This window comes from Salminus brasiliensis, chromosome 10, assembly GCF_030463535.1.
Source record: "Salminus brasiliensis chromosome 10, fSalBra1.hap2, whole genome shotgun sequence".
Taxonomy (NCBI): Eukaryota; Metazoa; Chordata; class Actinopteri; order Characiformes; family Bryconidae; genus Salminus; species Salminus brasiliensis.
Genome location: NC_132887.1, coordinates 32123815 through 32144770, shown reverse-complemented (window position 1 = coordinate 32144770; position 20956 = coordinate 32123815). Strand labels below are relative to the sequence as shown.

Sequence of the window (20956 nt, the reverse complement as noted above, 5' to 3'; positions counted from 1 at the left end):
GAACCACGTTGTCGGGGTTCTCCTTTACTTTTTCATAATACTAAAGATCTAATATTGCTCCTTTGATTGCTCACAGCAAATGACGCTTATTTTAGTTTAGGTAGTTTAGTCTGAGTTTCTAGCTGTATTCCGTGATCGTTTGCAACGTATTTAAAGCGGCAGTTGTGGGAGTCGTAGTCCACTTGGCTTTTATTTTGAAGCGCTGGGGCGGAGCAGCGTTTTCGTAAGGGAAGTTTTGGACGGAAGGCGCGCGGAAGCCGAAATTTTGCGCCAACGGAGGGAGAGAAGATGGATGTACGGAGACTGAAAACAAAAGTGTCCGCTGGTTTCAAGATGCGCGGATTGATGCTCCGACCGTAGGCTATGATTTCGTTATTAAAAGAGTTTTGTTTGGGTCAATAAAGCAGCATGACGACGCGTTATGAGAGTGTACCAAAACACGCTACTGACTTGCTGAGGATTTCGCTCACCATAAGTCCCGACAACTGTAGCTAGTGCCATAGCCACGTTAGGTGCTACCTAGCATCAGTTTTGTTTATTACACGTATATGTCTACTACACTAGAGTATGGTCAGATCTGTCAGCTTAGCCATGATTGCCACTGTGTCTTCTGTCGCCATGGACGAAAGCAAATAAGAAAGGAAGTTCGTTGAAGATCATTCAATGAATCTGACGCGACCGAAATGTCTCTTAAAATACTCCAGTCCCTTTAAAACCGCAGCCACTGACACTTTAAGATAATGAACATGTTGATGTCTCCTTCACAGTGAAGCTAGCAGGTATCTGGTGGAGGTGTTGGAGTCTGTCAGTGAAGTTGAGCTGGACGATGTCCTTGAGAAGATCTTGGACGCGGTTGAAAAACAGCCCTGTGAGTCTCTGCTAATACTGAATTTTCAATTATTATTAAAAATTAGGGATGCGCCAATCCAATGCTAGGATCGGATATCGGTCCCGATAATAACAAATTTAGCTGGATTGGGTATCGGATAATTAGCCTGATGTGTATCCGCAGATACGCAAAGTTCTTGTATCGGTATCTGTATTGGAACAGACAAAGATGGATTGGTGCAGCCCTACTAAAAATGCTCTCATGAATCACGTTGTTGCGTTCGTTTCACAGTGGTGTCAAGCATGATCGAGCTCTCCATAGCTGAGACGGCTGTGCAAGACTGCAGTCAGTCATGTGATGAAACCATGTAAGTACCCAGATTCCACCTCTTTACATATGGTGACAGGTCACTGACTCTCTTGGGCGAGAACTGTGATCTAACTGTTGGTCATTGGTTTCTAGAGACAATGTCTTCAACATTATTGGAGCTTTCAACATACCTAGATTCATCTACAGCACAGAAAGGAAGAAATTTGTACCGTAAGAAACCTTTTTTTTTTTTTTTGTCCTGCTAGTTTTTTACTTTGCAACAGTGCATTTTTACCACTGATCAGTGTTGTAAAGTAACATTGTTGTATGTGAAATTCATCCAAGAATGACCATCACAGTATATTTTTTAATTCGCAGTATTAGTATGACCAGTCATCCTACACCCACTATATGCGGCCAGGCCAGAGACAAGGCAGAACTCTTCCGGGAGCGCTACACCATCTTGCAGCAGGTCAGCCCCTGAATTTAGCTAAGTTTTAGCTCCTTTAAAACAATCACAATAAAAAAAGTGAGGTTTATCTTTAAATGCTATTTTACCTTTTAGCGGACTCATAGGCATGAACTTTTCACTGCTCCTGTGATCGGCGCAGCTTCAGATGAAGGGAGAAATAAATTCCAGGTAAGGCAGCACTACTTATTTAAGGGTGTGCACCAGGGCCGGGTGTGTGCGTTTCTATAGTTTACTTTTGTTGTGGTTCTGCATGTTCCCTTGTAGTTAAAGACTGTGGAGGCCCTTTTAGGAAGCACAGCTAAACTGGGAGAAGTTATTGTTCTTGGCATGGTCACACAACTTAAAGAGGCAAGTGTGCAACTCTCTACTTCTCTATTTATTCCAGCGTTTCATCTTAATGGGGGTTTAGGGATTGCTGAGTTCTGGGTTTTTTTTTGGGTTTTTTTTTTTACTTGAAGAATTTGTGACTTGAATGCAGCAGATGCACTGATTCTGTTCCTCAATTGCCCCCCAGGGAAAGTTTTTCCTAGAAGACCTGACTGGCTCTGTGCAGTTGAATCTTTCCAAGGCAATATCCTTATGCTGCAATTGCAAAAAAGGGAATTCATCTGTGGTTTCATTTCATAAAATAGCAAACCTCCGAACCTTAACTCTATTCCTCACCAGTTCCACAGCGGACTTTACACAGAATCCTGCTTTGTCCTGGCTGAGGGTGAGGTGCTAACTGCATTGTTATCCGAGTAATGTCCGCATGGTAGCTATGGTTGTCTTGTCATGATGACACATGACTAATGAGTTTTGAATATTTTTTTAAGAGCTTGACTGTCCGATACTTATTTCACCCCTCAATTTAAGATGACCTGAAATTATCTCATCACAAGCGCATTACATTTAGTGTTGAGTGTGTTGACATGTTGTGGAAGGGACAAATAAACCTTAACTTGACTCAGCCATGTACTGTCTCCCACAGGATGGTATGAGGACTCGGTCTTCCACGTCAATGCCTTCGGATTCCCTCCGATTGAGCCCTCCTCTACAACCAGGTCAGTTTTAGAACCTGAGTGTATTGTTGTGTACATTCAGTCTGCATACATTTACAAAACAAAGCACTTGGTTTAATGAAGACATTTGCTTTCCTTTATCAGGGCATATTATGGGAATATCAATTTCTTCGGTGGACCATGTACCACCTCTGTAAAGGCCTCAGCCAAGCTGAAACAGCTGGAGGAGGAGAACGAAGATGCTATGTTTGTTGTCGTTTCTGATGTATGGCTGGACAGTGTGGAGGTCCTGGAAAAGATTCAGGCCATGTTTTCAGGTCTGAAGTCTCTAGTTGTGCAAAGACCCACAGACGCAGTAAACATGCCTTCCAAAAAAATAATTTGAAGACCTTTTTTCCACCCTCCAGGCTATTCAGCAGCGCCCCCCACATGCTTCATATTCTGCGGCAACTTCTCTTCTGCCCCCTATGGCAAAAATCAGGTCAAGTCACTTAAAGGTAAGAGAATTGCAAATTCTTTTCCCGGTCGCTTCATAGAAGTGTCTCAGTTGATACGTTTATGGCCATGTCATGATGTAGATAATATTTGTTTCAGAGTCTCTCAAAGCCCTAGCTGATTTAATTTGTGAACATCCAAGCATCCACAACAGGTAAGATGCATAGCCCCCCCCCCCCCCCCCCCCCCCCCCCCAAAGGTTTCTAAACTAACTGATTCTTTACTTTTTAAAGCAACATTCAGCGTAGAGCTGGGTAATATGGCGTGATAAATTATGATGTTATTTTGGCACACAATATGCTTTTCTAAGAGGATACTGTTAGTGGTTTAAGAACATTGATCAGCTGCAGGTTTCATTACAAACAGTGTCATTAGACTGGTTTAATTAGATAAAGAGCAGCGGATGTTGAATAGAAATCACTGTACTCAGAATGGTAGAGTAACTGAATACAAGTTTTTAAGAAAATATTTTATATCACATTTTTACCAGATCTCCCACCTCTAATTCTGTAGCATTTTTATCTAAAAATAATGACTTCAAAATGGTGGCATTTGAAGGTTCCTTTGCTTTTTTTCCTTCTGTATTAAACTGTGACTTTCTGTGTACTGTTGCTCTTCTTGTCTCCTTGGCCCATTTTCAAAGATGGCTTTTCTGGTTGGCAGCTAAAGTCACATTAATATCAGCCTAAGTATTTTTTATATATTTATTTATGTATTTATTTATTTATTTCTAAGATGAGCTTAAATTGTACAATGTCTTTGCCTTTGTCTTTGCCAAGTTCATTTTCAACACAATGGGCCATAATAAACCCATTAACCAATTTCTGTGTAATTTTTAGATTGAGTTTAGATGGATTTCTGATCTCCGCAAGAACCACAGTAGCGTTCTCCACAGCAGGCATATACATTGCCCTCCATCTTTGGGACAAAGCCACATTTGCCCTTAATACCCCCCCTCTGCTTTACAGTTGTAAACTCAAACCAACCAGACGCCATTAAAATATTTATTCATGACTTCATTTTAGTTTCAACATGTTTAAATGACACCTCTTGTATTATGACCTGACAGTACACATCTTTGTGTCCAATTACTGCATAATTCAATAATTGTCAACCCTGGTAAACCCCATTGGCATACTGGCTTTTGGTATAACTTCTTCCTGATTATCCAACTCAAATGCAAAAGACCTTCAAAAATGCCTGGTTTTGACTTGGCGCCAAAGTATCGATTCTTGTGACATCCCTAGTCTGGAATGTGTACTTTAGTCATGTCTGATTGGTTTGATTTTAATCTTAAACAGTGAAGCAGAGGAGCATATCAAAGAAAAATGTGTCTTTGTCCCAAACTTTATGGAGGGCACTTCCAGGGGGCCATATAAGCAGAAAATATACATTTTAGGAAATATAAATCATACATCAGCTTTGCTTTATAGTTACTGGTTAACATTTGTGTCCTGTGCTGTAATGTCTTTTGTCACTGTAGCAGTCGCTTTGTGTTTGTTCCTGGTCCTGAGGACCCCGGACCCAGCACCATTTTACCTAGGTAAGTTAAAAATATTTAAAAAAATATTCACTTGTTATTGTTTGAAGTCACAAGGGTAGGAAAAGCAGTCACCATCCCTTCTGCTATGAAACAAATGATCAAAAATGCCCAAATAAAATTCAGATAGATTGGTTACCATTTCTTTCATAAGGGGTGACTTTGAGGTGACCCATGGATGTGCTTTGTATTTTGTTACTTTGAAGTGAACAAGCTTGCAAGGATAATGTTTGGTATTTACATCTCCAGACCTCCCCTTGCTGAATACATCACTGAGGAGTTTAAACAACGTGTGCCTTTCTCTGTGTTCACCACCAACCCATGCAGGTATAACGTGTAGGATCTGATGATTGTTTTTTTTTTTGTTTTTTTTTTCCCCTAATCATTCCTCTGTTACTGGTTGATAAGTGTTTTTATGTCCCCATGACAAATTTTATTTATTTTTAAAGGATTCAGTACTGCAGTCAGGAGATAGTTGTGATCCGAGAGGACTTGGTCAACAAGATGTGTCGCAACTGCGTAAGACTCCCCAGTGGCAATATTGACATTCCGAACCATGTGAGTTGGTTTTGCTTTAAGTGGCTAAAAGACCGTCAGAATCAGTTTTAACTCCAAAACCACAGTGACCTCTTCTGGAGTGAGTTTCCCCAGAAAAGACCAGTCTTAGAATAAATAATAAATAGAATTGAGAATTCAGAATGTCTTTAAATAAAAATGCTATGAAAATTAACCAGTGAAAGTCAGACATTGCTTTCCAACAATGCTTCAACAGAATTATAAAAAAAAAAAAAAAAAAAAAACCTTATGAAACAGGCCTGGACAGAAATGATGGTACCATTAACTTAATATTGTGTTGCACAACCTTTTGAGATTTCTGTAACTGTCAGTGAGACTTCTGCACCTCTCAGCAGGTATTTTGGCAAACTGCTCCAGTTGTCTCAGGTTTGAAGGGTGCCTTTTCCACACGGCATTTTTCAGCTCCTTCCAAAGATGCTCAATAGGACTTATGTCAGGGCTCAAAGAAGGCCACTTCAGAATAGTCCAATGTTTCCCTCTTAGCCATTCTTGGGTGTTTTTAGCTGTGTGTTTTGGGTCATTATCCTGTTGCAAGACCCATGACCTGCAACTGAGACCAAGCTTTCTGACACTGGGCAGCACATTTCTCTCTAGAATCCCTTGACAGTCTTGAGATTTCATTGTACCCTGCACAGATTGAAGACACCCTGTGCCAGATGCAGCAAAGCTGTTCTTTTTTTGATATGCTTCATTTTTCCATCTGTGAACATGGAACTGATGTGCCTTGGCAAAAAGTTCCATTTTTGTCTCATCTGTCCATAGGCCATTCTCCTAGAAGCTTTGGGGCTGGTCAACATGTAGTTTGGCAAATTCTAGTCTGGCTTTTTTATGATTTGTTTTCAACAATGGTTTCCTCCTTGGTCGTCTCCCATGAAGTCCACTTTGCCTCAAACAACGACGGATGGTGCGATCTGACACTGATGTTCCTTGAGCTTGAAGTTCACCTTTAATCTCTTTAGAGGTTTTTCTGGGCTCTTTTGTTACCATTCATATTATCCATCTCTTTGATTTGTCAGCAATTTTCCTTCTGCGGCCACGTCCAGGGAGGTTGGCTACAGTTCCATGGATCTGAAATTTCTGAATAATATGTGCAGCTGTAGTCACAGGAACATCAAGCTTCTTTGAGATGGTCTTATAACCTTTACCTTTAACATGCTTGTCTATAATTTTCTTTCTGATCGCCTGAGACAACTCTTTCCTTTGCTTCCTCTGGTCCATATTGAGTGTGGTACACACCATGTCACCAAACAGCACAGTGACTACCTGTAGCCCTATATATAGGCCCACTGACTGATTACAAGATTGTAGACACCTGTGATGCTAATTAGTGGACACACCTTGATTTAACATGTCCCTTTGGTCACATTTTTTTAGGGTTGCCATCATTTTTGTCCAGGCCTGTTTAATGAGTTTACTTTTTAAAATAATTCTGTTGAAGCATGGTCCAAAATCAGATCGGATTTTCATTTGTTCATTTTTATTGAATTTTTATTTATTGCTTTTGTCAGATTCAAGTTATTTCAGTGCCCATTGTGGCTTTTTCTTTCATTAACCGGGGGGTACCAACGTGACCATGTGTGTATGTATTTAGCACAGTAGACCACATGGAGCCTCCTAATGTGTCATTTGATGTTTTGTTACTATGATGGTTATCAGTAGTAATATTACTGCTTTCATATGTAATTTTATTAATTCATTAATTAAAACTAGGGATGTCCCAATCAAGGTTTTTTACTCCCTGAGATTCAAGCCTCTTAAAGGCCAATTCCAATCTGATCTTTGTGTTTCTGTAAATAATACAGCCCCACAATTTAGGTAATCTGTGCTAATCCAAGCTAGTAAACAGCAGTAAAATCACTATTCTTAGTACCAGTACTGTAATCAGACTAAATTGTAATCTGATCTACTTTGTGTGGAGCGACTTTTTAAACTGTTTTAAAACTCTGTAGTGTTTAATATCTTACAGTTCAGTAAGATTTACCTGACCATTCAGCTCCCAGCTCCTTTACAACTCTGCAGTCAGATCACTTAGTGTGTGTCTGCATTAGTATTAGCCTCCTCCTTTCTTTGGTATAGGAGGTAGAGCAGAGCATTTCTGAGTCTGATTTCTATCTAGGTGGAATTTAAGAGTAATGACGGGAACGCTAGATCTTTCCAAATGGATCTAATGGGTTAAAATATCTGTGTCGTTGCAGAACTACAAGAAACTGGGTGGTTTTTGGCAGCGCAGACAAAACCAGCTAACAAACTCTTTACCAGATGCGAGTCGCTGAGCGAACTCTAAGCTAAAGTTTTTACTCTTCCCCGAACTTATTGTTCCACCTTAAATAATGCAGCAGTGACACTCTGATGTTGAAATTGACTTAATGGAACTGCGGCACTATTTAAGGTGGAATGCAGAGTTAGCCTAAGAAACTAACGTTGTCGCACTTATCGGTTCAGATAAACTGTTTTCCTCACCGAAAAAAGCGCCCAGATGAACTCTGTCTGGGTAGCTTTCCAAAAAATGAGAAGTTTGCCTGCAGCAGCTAGGAATCATGTCTATTGATGGCAGCTAGAGGACACCAAATTGGGGTTACGGCAAACCAAAGGATTGGAAGTGGATCGGTACTTCAGAAGCCAAGACCCGACCCATGTTTTTGTTTTCTTTTGGGGGAGGCGGCTCTACCGTGTATGCGCATGTTTCTTATAAACAGTTCAAATAACCTTGATAATACTTACAGTTCAGGATGCATGTTCACATATACTCATTACAAATGATTCACCTCTCATTGTAAATGTGGTTAAATGGCGAAACGTACAAATGTGCAGGTGTTTGCCATAAACCAATCAAACAGGACCTATTTAAATATCTCAACACAACTAATTAAACAAGTGTTTTCATTTAATTAATCGCTAAATAGCATTTTTAATGAACAACTGCAACCCTGGAAATGTGCTGCAAAGCTAGAGACCAGCTTCTGGCAGCATTCCTGATGCATCCTAGCCCCTTTCCCATTGGCAATGGCCTCCAGTTTACCAATATTCTTCACTGTAGCGGGGTAATCTTTTCAGCATATGCTTCATTCTTCAGTAGTATTTATCTGGCTTTTATCAGATTGGAGCCAACTTTTCTTCTGCTTCTAGTTCAGTAGAGGTGTACAGGCATGGAGACCTTTAGCACTGAGCTCTGAGAACTTTTCAAGTGTACTGTGTGTTGGTCAATCTAATGAGTGCTGTCAAACAAGCCTTTTTTATGTGGGTGCAGAGAAGCTACCAGTTGTCGTTAATCATAGTTAATAGGATAGGATCTAAAAGGAAAATAAGAGGCCTTGGCAAGTTAGACATTTTGTAACGGTCAGCACCACTAAATGAATAAAGTCTTAAGTAAATAAAGTAAATAAAAAGAATAAAAGAAAAACGTATGCACTTATTTCTATTAAAGATAGTTTTAGATGGTAGTAACTTCAGGCTCCTGCCGGGTGAGTGAAGGGATTCATAGATTGAAGAGAGATGGTAAAGTGCAGTGAATGCCTTGTTGGATGGGTGAATAATGATTTGTGAATCAGATGTTAATGATTGACAAAAAGAAGTGATTGCATTTGGTTGTGCCAAAGACTGTAGTATAAAGTAAGTAGCTAAATCTGCAGGTGCATCAGAGTGTATGGTCATGCAGGTTTACCAGCAGTGGCAAAAATCCCAGTCTAAAGAAAATTCTTGTCAGAATTGTGCCCGAAAGCCAAAACTGACAGACCTGTTTCTGTTCCATGTTGCACCATTGGTCCTGGAGGAGCATAATTACGCTCCACAGTGTCCTCTGAACCTGACCTGACTTGAGGGACTGCTGGCTGGTTTCATGGCTTGTGAATAAAAATGCAGTTCCTTGTGGAGTGTTCTTTCAGATATTGGTTGTGAAGGACCTGCATTGGATTCTAGAAGGAATTCTTGCCTGGAAGCGAAACAACTTTTACTCACAAGCAGTAAAACGCTGCTGGTAGACCCATATGACCAAACACTTTGATACACCTGCATATTAAGCTACCTCCCTTACACTATGGTCTTTGGAATGCCCAAATGCAATCATTCATTTTTGCCAGTCATTAACATCTGGTTTTTGACCCATTTACCACATATTGAACAAGACATTCACTGCACTGTACCACCTCTTCTCAATCAATGATTCTGCACACCCCACAGGTATTTAGAGCCCGATCATCTGTGTGCAACAGCATCTGCAGGAGCCTCAAGTTACCCACCCATTTGTGCTTTGAGCTAAGCTGCTTCTGGTCAGACTTATTTGATTTAATAAATTACAGTTTGTTATTGTCCTCAGTGACTCAGAAAGGGAATATCTGAAGTTCTGTTTGAAGTATTTCTGCCCACATCTACATTTTTATATTGTATTTGCCCTTCACTAATTTTTTTTTCGTCTTTGTTTTCTATAGTTTGTGAAGACCATCTTGTCTCAGGGCCATCTGACTCCACTACCACTTTATGTCAGTCCGGTGTTCTGGGCATATGACTATTCCTTAAGGGTCTATCCTGTGCCTGACGTTATCATCTTCGCTGATAAATATGACCCCTTCAATGTCTCTAACTCGGAATGCCTCTCCATCAATCCGGTATCTCACCTACTGTTTGCTTTTTCAGTGCATGTGAATGTTCTAACTTACTAAATTACATTAAGGAGATGTGTAGCACTGTCTACAGTGATCTACAATACAACTCTGTAATTATGAATAAGAATAAAAATTGAAGGAGTGATGGCCATAAATGCTAATAACTTACTCACTCACTTAGCACTATTAGGAACACTGCACTAATACTGGGTATGGCTCCCCTTGCCCTCTAAACAAGTCTTGATGGCTTGAGTTCCTCAAGACTAGAAGACCATAAGAACAAGTTCAGCACATGGTCAGCGCCTTAATTAGCCTGTGACATTTAAGCTTGAATGCTTGGTATTGACAGACCCAAAGTATTTTGAAATTCCCAGCACCATTTCACTACCTCCCCCAGCCTGGACTGTTGACACGAACCATGGAGGTCCATGCAATTATGCTGCTGGCATCAAGTTCTGACCTTGACCTGTCTGTGTGCCTCGGCATATACCAAGAATCGCCAGACCAGGCTATGCTTTTTCAGTCAACTGTTCACTTTTGGTGAACCCTTGGCCACTGCAGCCTCAGCTTTCTGTTATTGGCTGACAGAAATGGAACTCAACAGGTTCTGCTGTTGTAGCTAATGAACCTGAAAGTGTTGTAGCGTTCCGAAATGCTCATCTGCTCATTGTAGCTATACATAGTGGTAATCTGAGATACTGTAGTGTTTCTGTCAGCTCGTACCAGTCTGACCATTCTGTGTTAAAGTCTCTCATCAACAAGATATTTCCTCATTCCGATGGTTGATGTGAACATAACCTGAAGCTGCTGGACCCACATTGCACTGCTGCTATGATTAAATGATTGCATGAATGCGAAGCAGTGTGCCAGTGGTAAGACGAAAGTGCTCAGTGAGTGTATAAGCTACTGCATTACTGGAAACTTCTAACGATTAACCAAGTAATCTGACATTGAAAACTATTTTACTGTGTTGTACTGCTACAGGGCTCTTTTCCAAGAAGTGGCTTTTCCTTCAAAGTTTACTACCCATCAAACAGAACCGTGGAGGACAGGTACCAGGCTTCTTTGTTTGATACTTGAATAAAATTAAGCTTAAATAATCAGCTTACTTTGTTTAGCTTTAGTTTTAAAATACTTATCTTATATCAATACTTAACAATACTAATAACAATACTTCTCTTATATCTCTTATTGCCTTGTGTGCACACACACAGAAGAGAGGAGAGAGAGAAACTTACTAGCATGAAAACATAGACAGCAGAGTGTGTTATGGAACCAGGTGTAGGAAAGTGGTTATTTGCCTGCCTTAATTTCTGCCGTGGTTATTTAAACTGCCTTGATTTTGCTGTGACAGTTTCGGACACAGCCATCTTTCAATCTAGTGTCCAGTAGGAGAGAAAAGCTTGGTTAATTTATGACTGTGCTCTATGGGTCTGCTTCTGATTTACACTTATATTATTGTTAAATACTTGGCACAGGGTGAGGTGGCAGTCATTCGTTCAGTGGTTTGCATAATGTGGTTCATGTTCAATATCACGTAATCCTCGCATATAGTAAAGTTGAGCAAACTAGTAGGGCACGGCAGAGGTAGCGTCAGTAAATTGCTATTTGCAGCATTTGCAAAGATCTGTTAAAGCATTAAGCAAATCTGTCTGCAAAGCGAGTTTACTTTTACAAAGCAGTGAACTTCAGCTGTTAGGGGGGGGGAGTCTTTGGGGTGTAATTATTTATTAATGACTGGTCTCCTTTTTGCGTTTCTTTTTACAGCAAATTACAAGGACTTTAAAGCTGAATGGACTACATGATTGTGGGTTTCCCCGTTGTAATGTTGTAACAGATCTACTGAACAGTTTTTCAACAGTTTGTGTGTGAACTCTAAAGGTTTCTCTTATTTTTTTTGTTTAATTAAAGTATTTTTTAGAAAAAAACAACATGATTTGTATGCATTACATTTACTTAGCATTGGCCTTAGATGAGACTTTTACAGTGCCATTCATAATGTTTTGAACAAAGACTTTTCCTTGCTTATACAGTCCCCCTCATTTCAGGGGGCCATAATGTTTGAGACATTTGTCTTCACAGGTGTGTTCCATTCATTAGTGCAAGCGTAAGACACCTGAGCTTGGTTCCTAACCTTTCAAACACCTTTGGAGTCTGTAGTTGCCATTGTTTAGTTGGCTAGGCTGAAAGGCTGGAAAACAAGAATACAAAAACTAGAGACATTGGTCAAACTTTAAGATTACCCAAATCATTAAGAAGAAAAAGATCATTAAGTAGAATGAAGAATGCACTGGTAAGGTCATTAATCGCAATGGGATTAAAGGTAAAGGTGCACATATTTGTCACTGTACAGCGAAATGTGTCCTCCGCATTTAACCCATCTGGTAGTGAACACACACACACGTGTTAGGGGCAGTGAGTACACACACACACCCAGAGCGGTGGGCAGCCTACTCCAGCGCCCGGGGAGCAGAGAGGGTAAAGGGCCTTGCTCAAGGGCCCAACAGTGGCAGCTTGCCGAGCCCGGGAATCAAACCCACAACCCTGTTATCGATATCCCGGCGCTCTAACCGCTGAGCCACTACTGCCCACTAGTAGGCCAAGGAAGGCCTATACTGGTGATGACCTTTACTGCAATCCTTTCTAACCTTCTATTAGAGACATTGGTGAAACCTTGGGATCACGAAAAGCAACTGTGGGTAAGATCATTAAGAAGAAAGAATGCACTAGTGAGCTCATTAATCTCAAAGAGACCAAGGAAGACCTCCACTGCTGATGGCAGAACAATCCTTACTAACCTTGCATTAGAGACATCAGTCAGATTTTGCTATTTCCAAAAGCAACTTTGTAGATCATTCAGAAGAAACAGCACTGGTGAGCTCTTTTGTCGCAATGGGACCGGTAGGCCAATAAAGACTTCCACTGCTGATGGCCTGCATTGGAGATGTTGGTCAAACATTGGGATTACCAAATGCAACTATGTGGAAGATTATTAAAAAGAGAGAATTGCACTAATCTTTTTTATATATATATATATATATATATATATATATATATATATATATATATATATATCTTTTGTCAGATTCAAGTAATTTTGTCTGCATATATATATGCACACACACACAGACAAAATTACTTGAATCTGACAAAAGTAATAAATACAAATGCTAATTAATTTTTTTTTTTTATCATCATAAAAAAGTGAAAGTCAGATATTGCTTTTCAACCATGCTTTAACGGAATTATTTAAAAAAAAAACTCATGAAATAGGCCTGGATAGAAATGATTGCAGAAGTCTCACAACTGTCAGTGAGACTTCTGCACCTCTCAGCAGGTATTTTGGCCCACTCCTCATGTTGAGACAACTGCTCCAGTTGTCTCAGGTTTGAAGGGTGTCTTTTCCAGACGTTGTGTGTTTCAGCTCCTGTCAGCATGTTTCAGCTCCTTCCAACGATGCTCAATAGAATTTACGTCAGGGCTCATGGAAGGCCACTTCAGAATAGTCCAATGTTTTCCTCTTAGCCATTCTTGGGTGTTTTTAGCTGTGTGATTTGGGTCATTATCCTGTTGCAAGACCCATGACCTGCAACTGGGACCAAGTTTTCTGACACTGGGCAGCACATTTCTCTCTAGAATCTCTTGATAGTTTTGAGAGTTCTTATCAGATACCTGTAGACACCTGTGATGCTAATTAGTGGACACACCTTGATTTAACATGTCCCGTTGGTCACATTATTTTCAGGGGTAGCATCATTTTTGTCCAGGCCTGTTTAATGAGTTTACTTTTTAAAATAATTCTGTTGAAGCATGGTTCAAAATCAATGTCAGATTTTCATTTGTTCATTTTTATAGAATTTTTATTTATTATTACTTTTGTCAGATTCAAGTTATTTCTGTGACCATTGTGTGTTTTTCTTTCAATAACCGAGGGGTACAAACAATTTTGTCCACGTGTGTATATACACAGCTCCAGAAATAATTAAGATTAACATTTGCATTGTATTTCATAAACCATGGACATGACAAAATGTATCTCCAAATTCCAAATAAACATATTGCTATTTAGAGCATTTATTAGCAGAAATGACAACTGCTCAAAAACAATTGCTCAAAGAATGCAAAGAAATTGTAATAATTATTATGCAAAGAATTACAGCTTTCATGTCTTGGCAGGCTCTCCACCTGTCTTTCGCATTGCTGTTGAGTGACTTTATGCCATTTATAGTCTGCAAATTCAGGTAACTCAGCTTTGTTTGATGAAATGCCTGGAATGAAATGGACAATACATTGTTTAAATGAAATATATATACAGTGCATCCGGAAAGTATTCACAGCGCTTCACTTTTTCCACATTTTGTTAGGTTACAGCCTTATTCCAAATTGTATTAAATTAATCTCTTTCCTCAAAATTCTACACAAAATACCCCATTATGACCATGTGAAAAAAGTTTTCTTGAGAGTTCTGAAAATTTATTAAAATTAAAAAACAAAGAAATCATATTTACATAAGTATTCACAGCCTTTGCTTAATACTTTGTAGAACCACCCTTGGCAGCAACTACAGCCTCAAGTCTTTTTGAATATGATGCCACAAGCTTGGCACACCTCTCTTTAGGCAGTTTTGCCCATTCTTCTTTGCAGTACCTCTGAAGCTCCATCAGGTTGGATGGGAGACGTCTGTGCACAGCCATTTTCAGATCTCTCCAGAGATGTTCAATCGGATTCAAGTCTGGGCTCTGGCTGGGCCACTCCAGGACATTTACAGAGTGGTCCTGAAGCCACTCCTTTGAGATCTTGGCTGTGTGCTTCGGATCGTTGTCCTGCTGAAAAATGAACCGTCGCCCCAGTCTGAGGTCAAGAGCGCTATGGAGTAGGTTTTCATCCAGGATGTCTCTGTACATTGCTGCATTCATCTTTCCCTCTATCCTGACTAGTCTGGCAGTTCCTGCTGCTGAAAAACATCCCCATAGCATGATGCTGCCACCACCATGCTTGACTGTAGGGATGGTATTGGCCTCGTGATGAGCAGTGCCTGGTTTCCTCCAAACATGATGCCTGGCATTCACACCAAAGAGTTCAATCTTTGTCTCATCAGACCAGAGAATTTTGTTTCTCATGGTCTGAGAGTCCTTCAGGTGCCTTTTGGCAAATTCTAGACGGGCTGCCTTGTGCCTTTTACTAAGGAGTGGCTTTCGCCTGGCCACTCTGCCATACAGGCCTGATTGGTGGATTGCTGCAGAGATGGTTGTCCTTCTGCAAGGTTCTCCTCTCTCCACGGAGGAACGCTGGAGCTCTGACAGAGTGACCATCGGGTTCTTGGTCACCTCCCTGACCAAGGCCCTTCTCCCCCGATCGCTCAATTTAGATGGCCGGCCAGCTCTAGGAAGAGTCCTGGTGGTTCCAAACTTCTTCCATTTACGGATGATGGAGGCCACTGTGCTCATTGGGACCTTCAAAGCAGCAGAAATTTTTCTGTATCCTTCCCCAGATTTGTGCCTCGAGACTATTTTGTCTCGGAGGTCTACAGACAATTCCTTTGACTTCATGCTTGGTGTTTGCGCTCTGACATGCAGTCAACTGTGGGACCTTATATAGACAGGTGTGTGCCTTTCCAAATCATGTCCAATCAACTGGATTTACCACAGGGGGACTCCATTTAAGCTGTAGAAACATCACAAGGATGATCAGTGGAAACAGGATGCACCTGAGCTCAATTTTGAGCTTCATTGCGAAGGCTGTGAATACTTACGTAAATGTGATTTCTTAGTTTTAGATTTTTAATAAATTTTCAGAACTCTCAAGAAAACCTTTTTCACATGGTCATAATGGGGTATTTTGTGTAGAATTTTGAGGAAAGAGATTAATTTAATACAATTTGGAATAAGGCTATAACCTAACAAAATGTGGAAAAAGTGAAGCGCTGTGAATACTTTCTGGATGCACTGTATATATATGTATGTACAAAACATTTTACTCAGCATTTGCATTTGTTACAGATTAAAAGGTTTGAAATGAATATATGTTATGTATATGTAAATGTTTTTGTTTATCTCATCAAGCAAGCCCTTATATAAACCAATGCATAAATTAAGGAATCAATTTATGGCTAAAAGATTTATATGGTTGTCTGATTTCTGAAAACTCATTTAAAAAAGATAATCTTTAGAATTGGTCACTTGGGTGCTGATGTGGAGCAGCTATACAAATTGCGCTGAGATTAAGAGACCTCACAACTGATGTGCCTGAACTGATAAGATTTTCAAGACTCATAAGCCTCAAAGAGGTACATGATCTTTATAGTTTCTGAGCTTTTTTCAAGTGATTGTGTGTGTGTTTTTAATAGTTTACAGTAATAAACTATGTGTATTTATCAGTTTAAAACTGATAGGAGAGCTGCACTGGCAGATTACCTTATTGACCTTGATGAAAATGACCACAGAAGGAAATTCTTCCATGAGCACTGACCCTGGAATCTGCCTACTTATGAAAGTAATTGGTTGTTTGTTGCAGTAACGGTGCTGAATTATCTGCTAGTCTAGAACGATGTCTACCATCAAAGACACAGGTAAAGGGAATCTTCTGGTTAATTTGTGTCTGTACATAATTCCCCCCACCCCCCTTGCATGCCATGCCCCTGTCACCCTCCAAAGAAGTGCTCTATTGTCTAGAAGCTTGACCGGTATTCGAACCAGCAATCCTCTTATCATGGTGACAGCACCTTAGTGCTTAGTCCATTGGCCCACCCAGAATCCCGGTTCGTCGTATCAATGGCCATAACACTATAATGTCACTATAACATACTATACATTATAGTATACCATAAGTATACTATATAAATTAAAAATACACTAGTCCTCTCTCTGCACTAACATGGTAACACAATGACTGTCCCCAAACTACTGCTTAGGCTCCCTTTCTGTGTAGTAAGTACAATTCGTAGTCCATCTCCTTCTCTGCATGCTTTGTTTGCCTCCTTTCACCCTGTTCTACAATGGTCAGGATCCCACAGGACCACCACAGAGCAGCTGTTATTTGGGTCGTGGGTCATTCTCAGCACTGCAGTGACATTGATGCGGTGGTGGAGGTGTGTTAGTGTGTGTTGAGCTGGTATGAGTGGACTAAACCCCTCAGCGTCTCTGCTGAACTGAGAACAGTCCATCAACCAGAAATATCTAGCCAACAGTGTAATGTGGGCAGCGTTTTATGAACACTGATGAAGGACTAGAGGACCAATGCAAACTGTAGAGCAACAGATGAGCTTCTGTCTCTGACTTTTCATCTACAAGGTGGACCAACTAGGTAGGAGTGTCCAGTAGAGTGGACAATGAATGGACAAATACAGTGTTTAAAAACTCCAGCAGCACTGCTGTGTCTGATCCACTCAAACCACCAGTGCAACACACACTACTAACACACTACAATCATGTCCGTGTCACTGCAATGCTGAGACTGACCCACCACCTAAATAACAGCTGCTCTGTGGTGGTCCTGTGGGGTCCTGACCATTGAAAAACAGGGTGAAAGGAGGCTAACTACAGTCTGTGATTACAGAACTACGAAGTGCTCCTATATGGGGAGTAGAGCTGTAATAATGGGCTGATTGTCTAATAGCTTGTGTACATAGCATAGGATTCCATACATAGGACAATTTTTCTGTATAGTTGGTATATTTAGTGCTGTCCCACTGTAGAGCCTCGCCGCAAGCATTTCAGTGCATTAATGTCCTGAATAAGGATGCACAGATCCAATACTAGGATCGGATATCGGTCCCAATACTAATAAAATTTGCTGGATCGGGTATCGGATAATTAGTCCGCAGGACAGATCCATTCACAGAACCCGATTCTGGCACCACTGGTATCCTAGGCTTCATAACTCAGGAGTAAGTTACTCTGAGTATAGACTCAGAGTAACTTACAGACGTGATACACATATCATAACAAACAAGAAGTGTGGTGCTCTCGCCTTCCATATAAGGAGTACAGAGAAAGGAGGAGCTGCTAGCTCCTTTTTATACACAAAGTTCATGAATCTGTGTCAGTGCATTTCTAGTCCCGACATGATGTGCACATGACAAAGAAACCTTACCATGACTAATCACCCTCTCTATGTAGCTGTGGACTATTCCTGTTGATTGATTACATTTACATTTATGGCATTTAGCAATTTATCAAGAGCGACTTATCAAAAATAAACTCTTTACTGTCAAAGTGTTACACAACAGTTCAATATTAGTGTAAATAATGGATGGTGTGTTTGTGGTTATGTGCAGTGTTTGGTGTCCACGAAACAAAGCATCTAGTCTGATAGCCAAAGAGCTCCATTTTGGTCTCGTCAGACCAAGGAACATTCTTCCTATTGACCATTGAGTCTCCCACACACGCTTGGGTCAACTGTAGTAAATCTCTGACTGGTGAAGAACCCAGGCAATAATTGTCCTACGCAGTGTCTCTCCCACCTTAGCTGCTGAGCCTTTCAACTCCTTTAGAGAAGTCATAGGTGTCATAGGTGGCTTCCTTCACTAGTCTCCTTCTTGCACATTCTCTCAATTTGTGAGGATGACCTAGTTTAGATGACCTAGATGACCAGTTTCCTAATGATGGAATTAACTGAATTCCAGGGGATGTTCAATTACTTTTGATTTTTTGTTCCAATGTTTGTTCCATGCATCCCCTGACTTACACTCCTTAATGGTCTTTTCTCTGAGTTAAGTGGGTGATATTTTGTCTTCATGGTGTCTTCATTTGTAGCCAGCAATACTAATTAACCAGTGACTGGACCTTTCAGACAGGTGTCTTTATACTACAGTCACATGAGACACATTCAGTGCTGTGAGACTACTAGTACCAATTGCCTGGACCTCCGCTGAATTAACTTTTTTTAAGGGGGGGGGGGGGGGGGGGTATTTATGCAATCACTTATTTTACATTAGATTTTTTATTTTATTTTATTGACATTACTTTATAGAAATCTGTTTTCACAGTAAAGAGGTGTGTTTGGTTAGGATTTATTTGTCTTTCCACTAGCAGTTTGTCTCTGAAACTTTAACAGCTATTTTTAAAAACATTGTAATTACAATTTTACTGTGGATCTCAGGCTGTGTCCTCATTGCATACTACACACTAATACTATAAAATACAGACTATGTACTAATCTTAACAGTGTGAGTTTGGCAAGTTAGAACACACAAATATTAACACACTAACACGTTTTCTACTAACAGGAAGTGATGGTGCATTTCAATGCCAATATACATCATTGCTCCATTGTTCTCCAGCCAGCCTTGCCACTGTACTTACATTGTTATTCACCTGTTTTTCTAATAATTTGTTCTAGACGTTAGTAGCTCCTCCTTTCTGTGAACAGAATCCGGTAGATTCAAAGTAGACCTGGATAGAAAATACATGTTAATGTCAAACAGGCTCAAAGAGTGCTGTTAAACAAACCCTTTTTGATGTGGCCAAAAAGAGAAGCTGTCACTGTAGGCAGTCATGATCACTAACATAGATCTTGTAAGAACTGTGAAATGGATGCCCCTTTATTTGCCTGTTTCCATGTTGTACTCTGGAATAAGTAGAAGTAGGAGTAGAAATTATGTAGGCTATTAGAGGGTTATAATACAGACGTATAATTCCCTGTTTACGGAACAATGTTAGGCTTATTTAAAAGATGGGACATTTCAGTCAGAGACTGCAGAGTGATTACAGAGAATATAAATTGTCAGACATTCTGCTTGTGATTTTGCCGTAGTCCCTCAGGATTGATTAAAACTTCCCCATAAGTCCTATAACTATCAAAATGTCTGTGTGTAATTGGACACAAATGACAGCTGTTGGCTCTGTACTATAGTACTTTGTATTTGAGATTAAACAATTACCTAGTTCACACCTGTTTAACACAGAAATGTAATGGGGAATTTAAAGGGAAGCGTTTAACTGTAAAAGCAAGTCAAAGATGAAATCAAGAGCCTAGTACAATTCCCTGAAGAGGCAGGGCTCATGCCCAATACCTGTATATATTATAATGTCTAGATTGCAGCCAGTAAAGTGGAACAATTCTGTGACCACACAAGGGCCAGTGCCAGTAGCAAACTATCGTGAAACTACAAAATCTGAAGTAATCAATCAGAGATTCATCCAGGTCCAATCAAAGCTGCACCAAAACAAACTGTTGAGATGCAGTCATAAACTTAAGCTATGTAATACAACTTTATAGAAGACAAAAGAAATGGAGAAATAATTTAAAACAATTATTGAGGATATAAAATAGGCAAAGAATAATGGCCTACCATAAATATATCAATGCACCAAAATGGCCTAAGATGGTTTACTACAAGATTATAATCTTGGTTATGAGAATAGAGAGACCAAGCTATATGTAATTATATATATAGAGAGAGATTGGGCAGGTATTGTTCGATTTTAGGTAGTTCTTGTAGTCTTTAGATCATTTAAGATGGGTTCTAGACTAATGATAAATGATGTTATCTTTGAGGCGCTCCAGAGTGCATTGTGTAGGCCCTTTCCCTACATACAGAAACCACAGAGAATATTCATACTCATGAGAGCAGAGTTTGCACTTAATGCTGAGGTCCAATGTGATAAATAATTGATTGCCAGAGCTGCGGAAAAACTCTGTGATGTCTTGATTCGGCTGCTGTGGGTGCTGCATTTTCGCAGTAATGAGTTGCTGACTCTCTGTTGTTGGGCTTCACCACCTCCGCCCTCGGATCCCCAGAGACCCTACCATTCAAGGCTCCCTCTGCTGATATGTGGTTTCTACCGCAGAAACCGAAGTCAGTGGTGAAGAAGATTTCAGCTAAGAAGCAATATAACAAATGTGAAGTAGTGCATTGAAAGAGCTGCAAACAACCACAGTGCATGTTAATGTCTGCCTCTGCTGGTATTTCCCCAGATATGATGATTGGCATACGTCAATAGACCTTATATATAGAGACTTATAGTCATTTTGTAGTGAAATATGAAGTCTGTAGGCAATGTTCTGGGTGTTCATTCAGTTACTTTTCTCTCGTGTTATAACTTTCCTGCTTTCTCAGTCACTTGAAAACCGTATACACATTTTACACACATCTAAAAATTCTTTACAAATTGCAGTTTAGTTGAAACCAGTTGC

General features: G+C 40.1%; 1 protein-coding gene across 1 annotated transcript; it reads left to right on the top strand.

Annotated features, from left to right (window-relative positions):
- The first annotated feature begins 240 nt into the window (after window positions 1–240).
- On the top strand, window positions 241–11834 carry pole2 (polymerase (DNA directed), epsilon 2). Its single transcript, XM_072689835.1, has 19 exons — window positions 241–356; window positions 768–868; window positions 1121–1196; window positions 1292–1369; window positions 1517–1610; window positions 1704–1778; window positions 1875–1958; window positions 2125–2181; window positions 2274–2322; window positions 2581–2653; window positions 2756–2928; window positions 3019–3108; window positions 3206–3260; window positions 4590–4649; window positions 4896–4973; window positions 5096–5204; window positions 9647–9823; window positions 10805–10872; window positions 11588–11834. Exons 1-19 carry the CDS (start codon window positions 289–291, stop codon window positions 11604–11606), a joined length of 1584 nt encoding a protein of 527 aa, XP_072545936.1. The 5' UTR covers window positions 241–288; the 3' UTR covers window positions 11607–11834.
- The last annotated feature ends 9122 nt before the right edge of the window (window positions 11835–20956 follow it).

Coding starts and splice junctions, on each gene's coding strand:
- pole2 (XM_072689835.1), top strand. CDS start 289: ATGGATGTACGGAGACTGAAAACAAAAGTGTCCGCTGGTTTCAAGATG. Junction 2,323..2,580: donor CTGCTTTGTCCTGGCTGAGG/GTGAGGTGCTAA, acceptor TGTCTCCCACAG/GATGGTATGAGGACTCGGTC. Junction 2,654..2,755: donor GAGCCCTCCTCTACAACCAG/GTCAGTTTTAGA, acceptor TTCCTTTATCAG/GGCATATTATGGGAATATCA.